We start from the raw sequence: 16,865 nt of genomic DNA, 5'->3' as shown, positions 1-16,865 counted from the left end.
ACCTCGGGGATCAAGACTTTTCAGGGTTAGGGTTACACTTGCTGGGTAACACAGAAAGACATTTACTGCCCTGCTATATGCATCTATATAGATTATATGTTATAGCCGGGGTTTTGGTCTTATTTAAGGGTTGGGAGATAGGCTGAGCCTATGACATACAGTACTATGCAACAGTTGAGCCTCTCCTCGTTTCTTTACATACTATATATTGCCAGGAAGAACGGGAAAAAGTTCAGCGATGTACTGAAACATGTGCAAATGTAAAGAGAAACACAGTTGTGAAGCAAAAACAGATTTTGAACAATTCTATCAATACTGAAAGCTATTATTTGCCATGATCACCAACCTTTTCTCTAACAGAATTTGAAGCCTCTTACAAATTTTCTTGAAAGTCGTCCTCTAAGTACTTTTCCGAGCTTGAAGGGCATTCTAAGGCTCAATGCTCATATTTGAATGCTGCCTGCATGTCTTCCATTCTCTGCCAACATAATCCCACACTGCTTCAGTGATGTTGTGGTCCAGGCTCTAGCGTTGATTCATCACTCCATAAGGTCTGTTGGGACTAATTTTCAGGCTAAAGTATGCCAAATTACTAAAGGTCTAGACCTTTAGTAATTTGGCATACTTTAGCCTTTTTTTTTTTTTTAAGAATGGCATCTTAACTGTCACTCTTCCATGGAGACCATTTTGATGAAGCTTGAACTTGAGGATCTTTTCCTTTTCCTAAAGGACATCCCCAAAACGCATTCCATGCAGACCGGGTCTAAAACATAATCTACTGTTATTGGAACCACAGTGGTGTTACCACTTTAAGCTCTAAATCAGAACACGAGGACAATTTGCTCCAAAAAACAGATTCAGACACAGTCAGTCGGTTGGATTAATGGGAGCATGAAAGATTACATTTCCGACAGCATTTGAAGGCAGCGGGGTCCTCCCATTGAGATCCGACTGAGCCTTGCAGAGTCGGAGCCGAGCAAGGTTTCCTAACGGAGCTGCTAAGGGAGCGGGAACTCTGCGGTTTGTCTGCCTGCGACCGCAGTCTCTGTTTGGGACACAAAACCTTCGTGCTTAGGCTTTCGCGTTCTGGAGTCGGCATCTGGAGCGACTATGGCTCTATTGCTGTCCTCCTGTTTTCGCAACTGAGGGATGTTACACCTCCTGTAACCATAGAGGAGAGAAGGAGGAGGAAGGGGCATCCTTATGAGTCTTCGATTAACAGGTGAAATAATTGAATGGTATGCCATAATATATTGGGGGTTGAGATGGGAAGAAAGGAGGGAGCATTCGTTTTAAGGGTATGAACATGAGGTTTGAGTTGAGCCCGGACTGGGTGGGAGGTTAGCATGCTTGCTAGCTTCAGTTAGCGGACGGCTGCTACGTCATTCGCCATTCTGGCGTCGGGATGCTGCTGCTGTTTCAGGAGGTAGTTGAGGGTAATAATGGAAGCGATACAGTCCTGGCCGTTCTGGCCTGAACCATCTTCATTATTAACGACACCCCCATCCTCAACATCCTCTCCTCCCCCAAATGACCCTCTCCCCTGAAAAAACACAGCGTCTTATTTCTATCTGTAATGAACCAATAAGGCGAATAAGATTGTCTGGTAACAGCCATTAGAATAGAATTACTTTAGACTGACCGTTTCCAAGTTGCAGAGCTAGCCTGCCTTTTAGCCAGGCATTAAACTAGCTAGGTGGTTGCTATTAACGCTAACACCCCCCCCCCCCCCCCCCCCCCCCAATCCTAGACCTAGCATCCGTGGTTAGCCGGCATGTTCCATCCGAGCCATCACAGGCCAGCCTGTTTTGCACAAGCGTCTGACTGCCGTTTCACACAACCTGCTACACTTACAGTAACTAATTGCCACTATAAATCGCAACCCACATTTTTTCTTGTCTGGCCCATTGAAATGTAATGGAGCACACCAAGTGAATTTAGTTATGTAACAGATAACACCACACGCCCTTGAAACAAAAGGTGTTTTTGTGTTTGTTTTTGTGTGGTCCAAGGCCCATTCATGGACAATAAATCTGAGACATGGGTGTGCTTGTCGTACCGAGGGTTGCAGCTTTTAAAAGACTTCTAGAATATGCAAAGGCTGCTCCTGTCGGGCATTGTTTTTGTTGTCATCGTTGGGGTTGGGATGGGGAGCCTCACGTTTATCTTCCAGCTCTGAATCTTTATTGATGGTTTAATTGGTTGCTTTGCTTTGCTACAGGGAATGTTATCACAACTCGTAATGTATTAGGTTTATAGAGGGGCTAGGATAATTGTGAAATATTGTTTCATTGCTAAATTACTTAGAACATATAGGGAATACTGGGGCATAAATGACTTTCTCATGATGGTTACAAGGTATAGGCTGATATGTGAAGTGCGCTTCTTTGCATTGATATTCCTCTATGAATCATCTTATCTGTGAAAATGAATGGAAAAACATTTACGTTGAAGGTTTCTGGGTCAGGCTTTTATGTAGCGCCATCCAACAGCTTGGGCACCACAATGTGATTTTCCAACATAACTGGAATGTATTCGAGAAACATTTAAAACCACATTGTAGTCCATTTGTGTATGTTCTATAGAGTGATTATCACGATGATACAACTTTTAATTTTTTATTTTTTATTCTGTAGGTAAAACCTTACGAGATTAGTTCAGTTTGAGCTTCACACATAATTGTGGCACCTTGCACAGTTGACCACAGTTAACTGATTAACTTTAGTGTGATAATTCTGTACTTTTGGCAAGTATGTGACTGATTTCTACTCTTGATCAGGGGCCTTTTGTGTATAAAACGGTGCACATTGAGCGCACATGCACAAGCTAGTAACCTCACCTTGGTTCCTTCCAAAAATGACAAAATTAAGTAGTAGAACACACCACCCTCCTGTCATGCATTGTCCAACAAGTATTGCAGACATTGCTGGTAAATCGAGCTGCTATGAACAAGAGAAACTTCACTGAGTGTGAGATTGAAGTACGGATCATAAAGATGGAGGCCTGAAAAAGAAGTGTAATTTAGTTGTTTATCTGCACGAATGCAGAGATTTAATTCAGGAGTGTGGCTGATACAGGTTGGCTTGCATGTAATCCAGAGCTGACTGCACATGAAGAGGGCATAGCTGCTATTCTTTTGATATAAGAATGTAAACAATTTTCACTTAATGCATGTTTTGTGCACTCTTCACCCCCCCCATTTTAAACAGAATTTCCTTTTTTGCTTTAGGTTATCAATCACAACTTATCTGTAACATAATTATGAACAACTAAAAAGATCTATTTGAAATCTACCAGCGTAGGAGACAGACACATTTTTTAATGTTAGCTTAATGTTCAATTTGTAGTTAAAACATGTAAAAGATTAAATTATTGTCCCTAAAAAAAAATTGGCTCCAGCATTGCTCAGAATGCTTACTTGAAATGAATATATACACAGCGGCAAATGTTTGCAGAGACAGACAATGCAATAATATATGCACACAGACAAAGCTGCTGTCTTTTTTAACTTTGTGTCTTATTTTCTAACATCCACTGGCTACATTTATGGTCCCAGTTACAAAGTAAGTTGAAACTGACGTTATATATAGTTAAGGATTCAACCGCCTCACTAACGTGAGTAAGAATCGTGTGTTACTCGTAGTAGCACATATGTTACTGTCTTTAACTTTCTAATCCCACACTAAGACACCAGGATAGTCCGGGGGACTCGGTTTGATTGGGCGGGGAATGCTGAAAAATGTCATTTAATTTGCTTTGGTTCAGTTGTACACTTCACTTTTGAAAGCGGAGCATGGACAGCGTCACACAGTTACAACCGCTGTTCGTTTGGAGCTATCCAGCATGTTGCTCTGTACATCAGACGATTGCAGCAGCACCAAAAAATATGCCACTTCCTCTCTTTGGTTCCCTGAATTGTCCATTTGCATATCCCACTGTAAGCGAACCGCACCAGGGTTCTCTTGCAAGTGAATCGAGTCCGATGCTTTCAGGCGGACCAGAGGTCACTTGTTTGGTCCGCACCAGAGTTCGGTTGAGCTTTCAAGCTCATCGCAGATAAAAAGCACAGACAATAGCTACATTGGGCGTCTTAATTATTTTTAACGCTTAGTTCCTCTCCACCACAAAGCAGTTGTTTGTCCACTAGAACTTCTCTCTTTTCTGCTTCAGGTCAAAGCTAAAAGATGAACAACAAAAGTAAGCTCCAACAAAAGCATGCACATATAGCCGAAATCACTGCTTAGACATAGACTTAAAGTTCATTGAATGGTAATTTTGTTAGAAAATGCTGTGGTTATAAAATCAGGATTTTGAAAATACAAACTAGAAAGACTTTGTCCTTTTTTCACAAATTGAAACAATTTACTTCAGTCCCAATAAAATGTGTGACATGCTTTGGTCAAAATAGCACAGACATTACAGTGGCTCCTTTTTCAACCAAGGATTCACACCTATATTCAAGGACGTGGGGTGACTCACTCAACTCCACTCCGGTCCTCTTCTTCTCGGGATCTGCCTCTGTAGAGATCAGTTGTACTCAACTGGAACTCTTGGTCCATGTTATTATTGTATCAAAGAGAATACAGTATACAGCCTGAGAGCTCAGACCACACTCCACATTGATAGAAAAATACTTGACTGGCAATTTTATTCTCCAATACTTACATTTCTTAGTCTGCAGCGTGACCTTGGACATCTGGTAGGCTACTGATACCTCTTTTAGGCATAGTGTCATTGCCAGTCGTGCTTAGCTGGCCCAGATTGTTGAAACACGCCGCAGAACTTAACAGTTGCTGGCTGGTAAATAACACCATTGAGAACTCATGTTGTAATTCCACCATCACATACGGGTACCAACTCTGGAGTTCTCTGTCTCCCCATTCCTTTGTGTTTTAAGTTTTTAGTTGCTAACATTACGATCTGTTGCTCGTGAATTATTGTTCACATACGTTTGTTTTCGTAATGAGTGTTACCAGCGCTGCTCTGATTGAGTATTCAATGACAAAGGGAAAATCAGAATTTCCAATTTCCGACTGGTAGAAAATTAAAGAACACCAATAAGAGGTCAGATTTTTAAACTTCAAAGAAAGTACTGATGTCGATAATGTTTGAGCGAAGCTATATCTTACTATTGCTGTATGCTCTCTCCGCGTCATGCCCAAGAGATCTCGACCAGGGTGCTATCTGGTAAGGTAAATAACAGAAGATGTTTGTGCAGACGCAGACATGGAGGTGCCAGATCATGGGTGTTTTTGGCCACATATGCACTAATGGTATCTGAAGGTAGAAATGATCCAAGAATCTCTTGTGTTTGGGAATCCTTGTATGCTGCTGGGATTTCTGACACCTTGTTGCATGACCAAAGGGAGTTGAGAGGCTGGTTGCCACATTCGGGATGGGGTCATAGGACAGTCGTTCATCTCCTGAACATTCTCCCCTCTTTCCTCATCGTTTTCCCTGCTCTGGTCAACACTGCATTTACATGAGGATAAAGCTGTATGGACACTTAACTGAGGCTTTGAGCAGATAAAGGCAAAAGCTGGTTCGTTTTCAGCAAAGGCCCTCATGTAATGTTAACTTTAACATTAACCTACAAGACGTTAGCATTTGAGCTAGCTGAAATCTGCCCAGACCTATTTTTAAGTGGGGAAGTGAACTCACCAAAAGGCTCAAAGAAATTCTTCACAGATGTGATGTAGTTACTCATTTAAGCTCCGGTAACGTCACCTATCCTACCTGCTGTCATTTTCCTGGCATCGCTGTAACCGGCTCAGGCTGACTGACAACGTGGCTGAAAATTAAAAAAAACCAGCGCAGTGCTCTAGAATCTTTGATCACAATAGTTCTAATCAGAGCTCTGAGGAGTTCCTGGTATTCGGTTTACCACCACAGAACAGAAGCAGCCAGACAGGTTTTCCGCTCCCACACACTGCAAACTGATGGTGATTTCACATGGTGATATTTATTCAGTATTTTTCATAAAAAAATCTTCTACTTAGTATGTATGGTAGTGGTTTATATCAATTATCAGTCAAGTTGATTGAGTCTTTGGTTTATATCAATCTTTGATGAATTTACTATTCAAATCACTAATTAGTGATTTCAGATTGGAACATCTATATCTTACTATCACGCACGCCATATGCTTTATGGTCTCTGCGTCACGCCTTAGAGATCTAGGCAGGTTGTTCGTAAGGTAAATGACAGAATATGGTCAAGGTTGCTTTTAGTCACATATGTGCAAATATTACCAAAAGGTATGAAACAGAATCTATTGTCATTTAATTTCTGTTGAATGTGTAAAAAGATTCCCCAAAGAAAGTACAAAGACGAGTCCCGACTACTCTTTTCTTTCTTTTTTTCTCACAACAACAAGGAAAGAAGCAACTTCCTACTTTTGAGGTACAGTGAAAGCAGCCTCATCTGAGGTGGAAGTTAGGCAGAGATACAGAGGGAAGAAGCTGGATAACCTTGTAGAGTTATGTATCCCTGCCAAATCTGAACCGTCAAACTGTCAGTGTTGTGTTTTTGAGTTGGTCGTGTCTTCACTACACAGAGAAAAATGTTGGCTTTTTTATGTCTCATCTAAGTGGGTGAGAATAGATTCATAGTCTTAATTGGCTGCTTTCAGTCACAACTCTTGGTGTGTTTAGCTGTCTGACAATAGAAACAGAAAAATATGTGAATGAAAGCAACATTATTTGGAGTATTAACTTTACTGGTTTTACAAAAGCATATACGCTTATTCCTTGTGCTTATTCTTTGTTGTTTCTGGCGTCTGTGTAATGGATGGGAGCATGCGCAGAGTTCTTAAGCCTATTTGAGTCTAATTGAGCAAATACATGCTAGAGTGATTTGACCCCCAACCACATAATGTGGGTGTGTTTTTCCAGCAGAACTGGAGCTGAGAACTTCGATTTTGTATGGTTTCGGTTGAATGAACTTGTTTATATGTATTTTTAAAGGCTGGTTTTAGTCTGATTAACACAGTTTTTCATAACATCAAAGTACTGGATATACATGCATAAGGAGACATGAAACACAGGGTAGACGCAGGAGTGGGATTGAGAGTGGCAACTGCTGAAGGAGGGATATGTCTGGGTCTGTTGCCCCAGTGGCTTGTGTGAAAGAGAGGCTGGACGATACAACAAAAAATATCACAATATCATTCTCTAAATTGATCAATCACAATATGTTTGTTAATGCTGTCAATCTCAAAAGTATACCAATAATAACTGCAACATAAAACAAGCATAGTTAACTTTAGAACGGAGTTTATTACCCATAGTTGAGTGACACCAGTAAACACTCAACTGTCCAAACATACTTTTTCACTCTTGCACTACCAGAACTGGTGCACCGAGTTGCTTCAGTCCACATTTTCATGCTTTCTGCATGAGGTGATACCTTTTCAGGTGATTAAACAAATGTGTCAAGTTTCCCGTTTTTGGCATTCACCATTGCATTAATTAATCAGTTCTTCATCATTTTTACTGAACTCAAACCACTTTGACATCACTGACATAGTGGGACCTTTTTTTATCAACTACTTTGAAAGTTTGGGAACGTGAGTTCAGTTTAACACCCCCCCCCCCCCCCTCCCCCCCCCCCCCCCCCCCGCCTTCCATGGCTCTCATTGGCTACACTCATTCTCTCCTACATTGCTGCTCAGTTTCCTTCCTCAGTCCGCTGGTAGGTCATTGTATTCTATTTCTTTTCCTCTTTCCTTTTGGGTTTTCTTGCTATTTAGGAACCAGCTTAGAGAAGCGTTACTGCCATCTAGCGAACTGGAATGTGCTGAGGGATACACAGTGGGCTCTGTAGATGGATCAACAGAAAATGTCTTATGCTTATTGCCAAGACTAGCATAAATTTATTCGCAATCTAATTTTGAGATCGTTTTATCGCCCAGTCCTAGTATGGAGGGAGATAAATGAAGTTAGATAGAAAGGTCTAGTCAAAAGAATAGGGGACATTAGAAAGAAAGACGGAGGGGAAACTCAAGTGTGAAAGCATAGGGTCTTTTCAGGTTTGGACTCATGCACCTTCATTGCACATGAGAGGCAGCAAGGGGGGGTTCAAGCTGCTCTGCTCTTGATATGCCTCAGAGCCCGCAAGGGAAATAGTGACAAAGGTGTGAAAGACCAACAAGTATGCAAGTAGAAGTCATGACAAGAGCAGTCGGAATTGTCCAAATCCTAAGGAAAGAAGCTCAAGTGGTTCTTTTGAGATCTCCTCTAGCATTGGATACTCGGGACCATTCCTTGGAGCTGCAACTTTCATAGCAACTCAGTTATTTTCATCTAGTTGTTCTGTGATTCGTGTGAATACATATGAAGACACAAGAGTGAGTGTGAATAGCCTGTGACAGTACAAAATTTCACTCTTTAAAATTTAGTTTTCCATTTTTAATGAACCTTTTTGATAAAGTTCTTATTTATTACCTTTATTATATAAGATAACCAACATGATGGTGTGAGAGGTTGCATCAGACAAAGTATCTGAAGCTCTTTTTGTGGAATATTGAACAGCTGTAGTTTCAGTGCTTCACAGCCACATCACAGCTTAGTGTACGTGTGGTTGAATTATCATAAGTTGACTTCCCTTAAGAAGTCCTAAAGAATTTTCCTTTTCATCTTTCCATAACCTTGTGACAGTTTCTAGGTCAAGGAAAATACAAATTAGGTAATTTTTTTGACAATTTGAACAGACCCATGGAGTAGGTGAATGATGTCAAGTGAGTGAAGGAGTGTAAGGGACCATAAAGAAAGGGAGAAAATAAGTTTGTGAAAGACTGAACAGAGAGAAGAAATGTCTACGGAAGAGATTGAGTTGCTGGGTAAGTAAGGGAACGAAAAGTAAGAATGAAAAGGTAGGAGTAAAAATGGTAGAAAATGTGCTAAAGCTCTAAACAATGAGTGCTTGCTTGCTGTATTTGTTGTGTGAAGGAAACTGTCCACTGACCTGCCCCCCTCACCCCTCCTTTTCTGCCTCTGTATCCTTCCAGGCTGACTCACCCCTGGAGTGCCTGAATACAGAAGTGGAGGAAGAAGAAGTTTGAGAGAACAAGAGAACAGAACACTGAGAAACAAAACGTGAGAAGGGAGGTGAGGAAGGGTGGAGAGGAGCACTAAAAGGTCGGAGAGACGGTCGACAGCAGGAGAAAGTTAGGTTGAGTTGGCACGGTGGCAGGAGGTAAGAGAAAGTGATAGTTGGGAATAAAGGGAGAAAAAATACAGACGCAGAGAATCATCCGGCCAGCAGGGAGCAGGTGGAGAAATCTGAGCTTAGGTGAGTGAGGGTGCAGATACGTTAGGAGGTTGAGCCTACAGACAGGCGTTTAGAAATTGACACTGTCCTCGGACACCTCAAACTACTGGTCCTTCACGCTGGGAGAACTGAAAGAACTGATATTCAGGAGAAGCCACCATGACCGATCAGAATGTCGTCAAGGAAGGCTGGGTCCAGAAAAGAGGTGAGATTACTTTTTTCTTTTTCAGTTTTTCCCATCAAAGAATACTTCTGGTGACACATCAGCTTGGTTTTTCTTTGTTCCTGTTATAAAAAAATGAATCGCATGTGCCTGAATTGAATATTTTTTCTAGTGAACATGTTAACTAACATTGCAGGTTGACTTTGAAGTTTCAAACCTATAATGTCTTACCTGGCAGGAAAGAAGGTAGACTTTACAGGGCTGCAGCCTAGTCTGGGCTGCACTCGGCTGGTGTGCGTTTCATTTCCCACGCTGGTTTGTGGAAGCGTGTAGCTTTGTGTTCATTAGAGGTGTGTTCTTCTCGTCTGAGCTCATGGCTTCTGGCTGGCAGGCAGGACGAAGTTTTCTGTGGCACCATGAACATACAGACGATGACTTAACACTTTGGTTCCTTCCTTTCTGCCCCCCCTTATTTGTTTCTTGCACCTACATGTGAATGCTCTTGTTATTCAGTCTTAACAGCTGTTACAGGGTCTCTACTGTTTTTATAGGATTAAAAAACCTTCAGGTGTTCCATCTCTCTCTCATACACTTGAATTGAATGCCTTACCCTAACCCTATCACTAAACCTAACCTAACTCTAAGCCTAAAAACTAATTTTGACCCTCAGAAATCCCGTAAAACACGTGTAAGTATAGAGGGCTCCTCGTTTCTTGTCCATATTAAAATAAAAAACAAGTAAATACACACTCAAAGGAGAATTGCATGTTAATTATAAATGATTGAGGGGAAAAACGAGAACAAAATAGTCTTGTCTGGATATACATTTTGAATTATGTAACAAAGTTGCATAAAAACAAATCTAAATTTTATTTGTTGCTCTGACTTTAACTACAGCTGAAAATGCAAGTTTTGAGTTGGTTCAATCAATTCTGAGTATGGTCACCTTCTGCTAAAAAAACCCTTTTTCATCTTGTCAACATGTCCATGATGTTTTGCTTGTTTCCTTCGAGACTTATCATGAGCTAAATCGGACATCAAATGATAATGCTTCAATTATTTACGTTTTAAAAAAGCACTAAAATGCCATAACTTAAACCTGCAGCTCAACACAGGCATGCTCATTTTCTAAACCTTTGTCTTTCAGTTACAGTGTGTTGATATTGATTGTTATTTCAGTGTTGATGGACACATGCCGGTACATAAGGAGAGCACGGCTGACTCAAAGACAAACATATGCGCTCCCTGTACAAGGGAGCCAGCAGGCTTTGAAAAGTGTGATTTTTTTTTTTTTATTGATGTATAAGATGGAATGGTGGAGGTGATTCTCTAAATTTGCTTATAGTTTTCAAGTAAACATACAAATTTAGCAGAAAACATCTCTAATCCTCTCTTCTCTCTGAAGTAACTGAAGGAGGGTAAGCCTATAGTTTACTATGTATTGCACTAATGCTTAACTTGTTAACTTTCTTATGCAAATGTTAATTTCAAGAGAGCGTTGCACTGTATTTGGCAAAGAGTGACAAGCTTCCTTTTAGTACTTTTCAAGTTTTCAGCGGGTGAAAAGTTTAGGTGCTCACCTCTTTCAGTCATCACACACAGCTGACTGTTGTGTAGTCAGTGCTCTACACAATCTGAAGGTCTCATGCACTTTCTCAGAGGGTGATAAGAATCGGCTCATACCTCAGGACAAAGGGAAATTTTATTGATTTTGATTCAGTGACTTTTTAAAACTGTTGTATACCTTGAAATAGGAAACAAACCTGTGCTTTTTTCAAATTGAGTTATTTAGCTCATGTAACAAGCTTAATCTGACTGACTCGGATCGGGTTACTTGCGATCGAATTAAGACCCCGGGATAGCTCGATCCAAACGTGCACTGAACGTGCACGTAGACGACAGTGGATCGGATCGAGCGTTTTGCGCATGCTCCAGATTTTTTCCCGCGATCGTCACCCGGAAGTCGAAGGAGACGATATTACTGTTGTTGTCGCCGCCGTCAGAAACAAACAAACAACGCGATGGAGAATGCGCCGTCGTGCATTTGTGCCATAACCAGCTCATCACAGATGGAGAGGGACGCAGCTTCATCTTGCTCTTCGTTCGCCATCTTTCTGAATGCCTGAGTTTGTTGTTGTTGGTGGTGAAGACGTCAACAGGAAGTGGCTCTATTAGCGATAGCTGAAATGGGGACAGCGCCACCTATCGTACCGGGGTATGACATGCTTTGTGCCAGTGATTCCATTCATTCACCGCCATATATCCAAGGACGATTACCCTCAGATAAGGAGCAGAACCCAACTGTAGCTATAATCCAGTTAATCTCATCATTTAGACCCACTGAGTGATTTTGCTAATCCTGACGATGGTGACACAACTCATACTGCCAGTCAAGAGGCTTTGACAACCCAAAAAAGAAAGAAAGAAAAGAGCTATGACAAACATTCAATGCTTTTGAGCTTGTTGTTCCCGGAGATGGATTTGCTAAATGCTTTTCTTTTCTTACACAGTAGGTGAACTGTGTCTGGGATGATAACTGTTGTTGTCAGTAACTCCATGTTTTGGAGTGGTTGTATGAGCAACAATTGGATACTTTTGGTTGCCTAGTGAATAAATGTATTCAAACAAAGTACTGTTCTACCCCTAGATGACTTTTTACTCAGTGTACCCATGATGTTCGCACTGAAATGTGTTCATGAATGCCAACACAACACACACATTTGAAACGGTCTATTTTACCGTTTAAGGTTAAGACTCATGCCCCGTTTAGTGTTGAAGAGCCTCGACTTTAAGGTTCTGTCCCCCTGCAAAATGAGCATTGGGCCATTCATTTGAATCAGGTGTGGTGGAGCAAGGAAACATGGAAACCATGCAGGGTAGTGGGCCTGGAGGACCAGGGTTGGAAACTCTGGGGTAGAGAATATGGTCATACAAGCAAATCTAGGAACTATGATGTGATTGGGGGCATGGTGGCACAAATCTGGGACTCCTGGATAAATCAAGTTCCTTTTTCATAAAAATACTAAAACATGCATTATTTTCAGGGTTGGGTGATACATCACATAACATACATGTACCATAGCCACACCTCTCAAACCTCATTCACAGAATGAAAAAATAGTTATGCAGTAGACAGATTCTTATTTCATTTAATTTACCAACTCTATATGAATGAAAGAACAAGAAAATTATATATTTGTCGTAATAAAGAAAAATAAAAGGAAATATTTAGTTTTAAGTTGCAGTTGCGGTCATTTATATATGAATTTTTAATTTTACAAAATGTTCTTAAATGCTGCATGTCTCACAGTCTTTGATATATATTGCAAAGTACATATCAGTATTATTTAAGGTGTACGGTTGCAGATCTGGCAGGAGCTGAGATGTGTGTGTGCTTTTGTAAGGGAAGAAGAGAGGAGGATCGCGAGAAAGAAGGCAGGGTTAGTGTACACTGGTGAAACTCAGTTGTGCTCTTGTCCCCACACAGAAGCCTCAACACATGCGACTGTGGTCCTTTACCTGTCAGATTCAAACAGCTCGACTTTACTTGGTGTAAAATGCTCCAATAACTACCTTTTAGTATGGGTACCATTACAAAGCTCAAATATGCAGTAGTTAACATTAGAGATAGACCGATATGTTTTTTTCCAGGGCCAATACGATTATTAGTAGTCAAGGAGGCTGATATTTGGAGCCGATATTCATTTGCAGTAAGAGTAAAAAATTTGGCGTCAAAATTTTGATTGATACATACTCCAACACTTACATTTGTTTAAATGCCTTTTAAGCATATGTTTATTAAACAGATTTTCAGATAACAGGCAAAGGTTTTTTTTCATAGAATTTTAAAACAAAGATGTCTATTGTCTAACAAAAAGTGCAGGGAGCTCCAAGGCTCAGCAGCATGTCTTATAAAGTTAACTGAAAATTTAAATAAATAAATGAATAGCTTCCTGAAGTTTTATAAAGTAAATACAACTCTCTCTCTCTCTCTCTCTCACTCACTCACACACACATACGTCTACTATCACGGACTATTTCCATATCGATATGTTCAGCTTGAGGGACTGTGAGCGAGCAGAGCTGCCGCCTATGTTTGTAGAACGTTATTGGGTTACTAGTAGTTGTGAGTTGTAGAGGGCTGGGATGTTTATTACAATTCCGGTAGAGTCTGCTGCCTTAACTTACTTCCGAAACATATATCTGCTCTCCGTAGCACTCTGAGCACTGTGCACTGTGAGCAGTGTGCGTGCACAGCTGTCAGTGCTGATTGGCTGCTACCTGGCTCTGTGGGTAACCAATCAGATGGTGCTGTGGGTGGGACAGTGCTGGAGACAGAGTAGAGACTACAGACAGAAGCACAGCTGCATCAGAGCCAAAAGAAACAAAAAATTTAAAATTGATCTCTTATTGGCCGACGGATTAATAAAAAGGTCGATGCCAATGTGCATGAAAATCAAAATGCTGAAAATCGGACATGCTGAAAAATGACATGCAGCAACAAAAAAAAAGAAATGACCACCAAACTTGGTAACTAAAGGAGTCGGTGGTCTGACCCTCAATACGTCTAACACGAGAAGATTCAATAGCAATTTACACACTATAATCTGAAAAAACTATAAACTGAAAAGTCTGCCTACAGAAAAATATAGAATTTAACAAAATGACAGCACACAACAACATATTAGCTCACATTTCAGTCCCTCATTCTGAGACCACAAACTCATTATGCTGCCAACACCTCCAATCAGCCATGTTATTTTCCATAAATGTCAAGCTCTAATGGGATAACGATATGGAATTAGAGTATTTATGCCTAAAGCACCAAATGCAAGTCACTTTTTATTCATAATAGATGTAGGAAATTATGCACTTACAAAAAAGTGCATAATTTCTGTTTATAGCCTACAGTGCCAGGTCACTGGTTGGAGAATCCTCACTGCTGTTTCTCAGGTAGTTTTTTTTAATAATGCAGACAGGAAAAGCCCCCCCCCCCCCCCCATAGTTAAGTATCTTAAGACGTGCTGTATGAATGTGTGTGAGTGGGGTGAATGCGGCATGTAGTGAAGCGCTTTGAGTGGTCAGTTAGACTAGAAAAGCGCTATACAAGTACAAGTCCATTTACCAAATTCACCTTTGTACGGCCTTGTTAGTGACAGAAGCTGTTTTTGGGCGGAAGCTGGAGTACCCGGAGAGGACCCACGGATACACGAGGAGAACAAGCAGAAAGAACCCAGCCGGGATTCCAACCAGGAATCCTCTCGCTGTGCGGCAACGGCACCATGCCGGCTGGGCAACATGACATGTTTTTATTAACAGTTTGTAAGAGAGAAGTGGATATAAATATGAACGTACAGACATAATATGATACAGTACATTGTATGAGAAAACATCAACAAAATCTTTTACAGTAAAGTGATTTTAGAGAGATGAGATACCTTTATTGTCCCTGACACAATGAAATGGCAGCTGCCCAACACAGTGGTATTTAAAAAAGAAAATGAAATTGAAAGAAAAAGAAATGCACATCTTATGACAACATAAGAAATACGTAACATAATATACAACGAGTGTAGACTTAAGACAACATTTATGAGAAAAATAAGGTGATGACTTAGGAGTGTTCCCCTGTTACGTAGTATAAATATATAGATACTGAGTCATCAATACAGATGTAATACAAATATTGCACTTTGGATGTGGATGAGTACAGTTGGAGGATGTCAAAGTCAGTGTGTGTGTTTGCTTTCGGGGGAAAAACAGTGTAATAGCCAAATGTGTTTCAGTTGACCTGTATCGCCTTCCTGAAGGCAGCAGTTCAAAGTGAAGATGACCAGGGTGTGAGGAATCTTTTGTGATGTTTTTTGCTCTGGATAGGCAGCGGGTTTTGGAAATGTCCTCTAGCTCAGGAAGAGAACAGCCTATGATTTTCCCAGCTGACTTTATGACTCTGTGCAGGACCTTTTTGTCAGCTGCTGAGCAACCTGCGCAGTGATGATGCTCTCTATGGCAGAGTGGTGGAAGGTCAGCATCAGTTTGTAGTTCATATTAAACTTCTTTTGATCACGGAGGAAGTGCAGGGGTTGCTGTGCCTTTTTTTTACAGCGGCCATGGTGTTTGTGGACCAGGATATATTGTCAGATGTGGATACAAAGTAGTGGGTACCAAATTTAAAACTATGGACAATTTCCACACAGTCTCCATTGGTGATGATGAGGTTGATGATGGTGAGGTTAAAGGTCAGTTCTAAACTTCCTAAAGTCCAGGATCATTTATTTTGTTTCGCTTGTGTTGAGTGACAGGTTGTTTGATGACCACCACATTGTCCGTTTGTTAATCTCGTCTCTCTTCCCCTCCGGAGATGAGGCTGACCAATTTAATGTCATCTGTGAATTTTATTATGGAGTTGGTGGGATGGGAGGGTGAGCACTCATATGTGTGCAGTGAGTACAGTAAGGGGCTTAGCCTGCAGTCCTGTGGGAAGCTGGTGCTGAGAGTGGTGGTGGAGGAGAGGTGGGAGCCCAACCCGACAGACTGGGGTGGCGGTTGGTGAGAAAGTCCATGATCCAGGAAGAGAGGTGGGAGGAGAGACCAAGATGGAGTAGCATCCTGATGAGTATGTCTGGGATGAGTGTGTTGAATTCAGAGCTGTAATCTACAAATGGCATCAGGACATAAGTCCCTCTGTGTTCCAGCTGTTGCAGGGCTGAGTGGAGAGCAATGGTGATGGCGTAGAGTAAAGGTAAATTGGTGGAGTTCAAGTGTGGGAAAGAGGCTGGTCTTGATGTGTTTCAGTATCAGACACTTGGTGACAATGGGAGTTGGAGCATGGCTGGCTATGGCAGGCTGCTTTGTGACTGGAACGATGATGGCTGTTTTGAGGCAGGGTGGAACAGTTCTGCAAGTGTTAAAGATGTTAGCGAAGACACCAGCTTCATAGGCACAGGTTTTGAGTATCTTTCCAGGGATGCTGTCTGGACCAGCAGCCTTTCTTGGGTTCACTGCTTTAAATAGCAGTGATTGATGTTTTAAATAAACATTGTCTGTTCCTGCACAGGCAGGACTGTAGCAGGGTTGCATGCATGAGAGGACGGAGTGTTCACAGTGACAATATCAGTGCAGCTGGTAACATAGAACAGCACTGATTGTGTGTACACTCCCAGGACATGATGCTCAAAAACCCACTATTTGATTCTTTCGAAGCAGTCGTGTAGCTGGGAGATGGCTCCCTTGGATCAGGTCTGGGCTTTGACCATTTCCTGATAGTTTTGGTAGCTGGGACCAGGATCAGGCAAATGTGGTCTGATAAGCCCTGGTATGGAGGGGACACGGCTCTATATGCTTGCTTGATGTTTAATGATAACTACCATCGGCTCTCTCAGCAAGTAAAAAGGCCTGTGTATGACTGATAAAGTCTCTAAGCAGTCCTTAT

At 41.3% G+C, this 16,865-nt stretch overlaps 1 protein-coding gene across 2 annotated transcripts in view; it reads left to right on the top strand.

Moving 5' to 3' along the window:
- Positions 1-935: 935 nt before the first annotated feature.
- akt3b (v-akt murine thymoma viral oncogene homolog 3b) overlaps positions 936-16,865 on the top strand; it is a 35,403-nt gene continuing 19,473 nt past the window's right edge. Inside the window, exons 1-2 of one of the 2 annotated variants that reach the window (XM_072383628.1) lie at positions 936-1,222; positions 9,008-9,475. In XM_072383628.1, the coding sequence (XP_072239729.1) occupies positions 9,430-9,475 (46 nt within the window). In that variant the 5' untranslated portion in view covers positions 936-1,222; positions 9,008-9,429. Of the gene's footprint in view, positions 1,223-8,638; positions 8,840-9,007; positions 9,476-16,865 lie in introns of those variants that run through there. The other variant, XM_072383629.1, reaches the window with a different exon arrangement.

This window comes from Leuresthes tenuis, unplaced genomic scaffold (assembly GCF_036924035.1).
Source record: "Leuresthes tenuis unplaced genomic scaffold, fLeuTen1.0.hap1 SCAF_4, whole genome shotgun sequence".
Lineage (NCBI taxonomy): Eukaryota > Metazoa > Chordata > Actinopteri > Atheriniformes > Atherinopsidae > Leuresthes > Leuresthes tenuis.
This window is presented reverse-complemented; position numbering and strand designations above follow the sequence as displayed.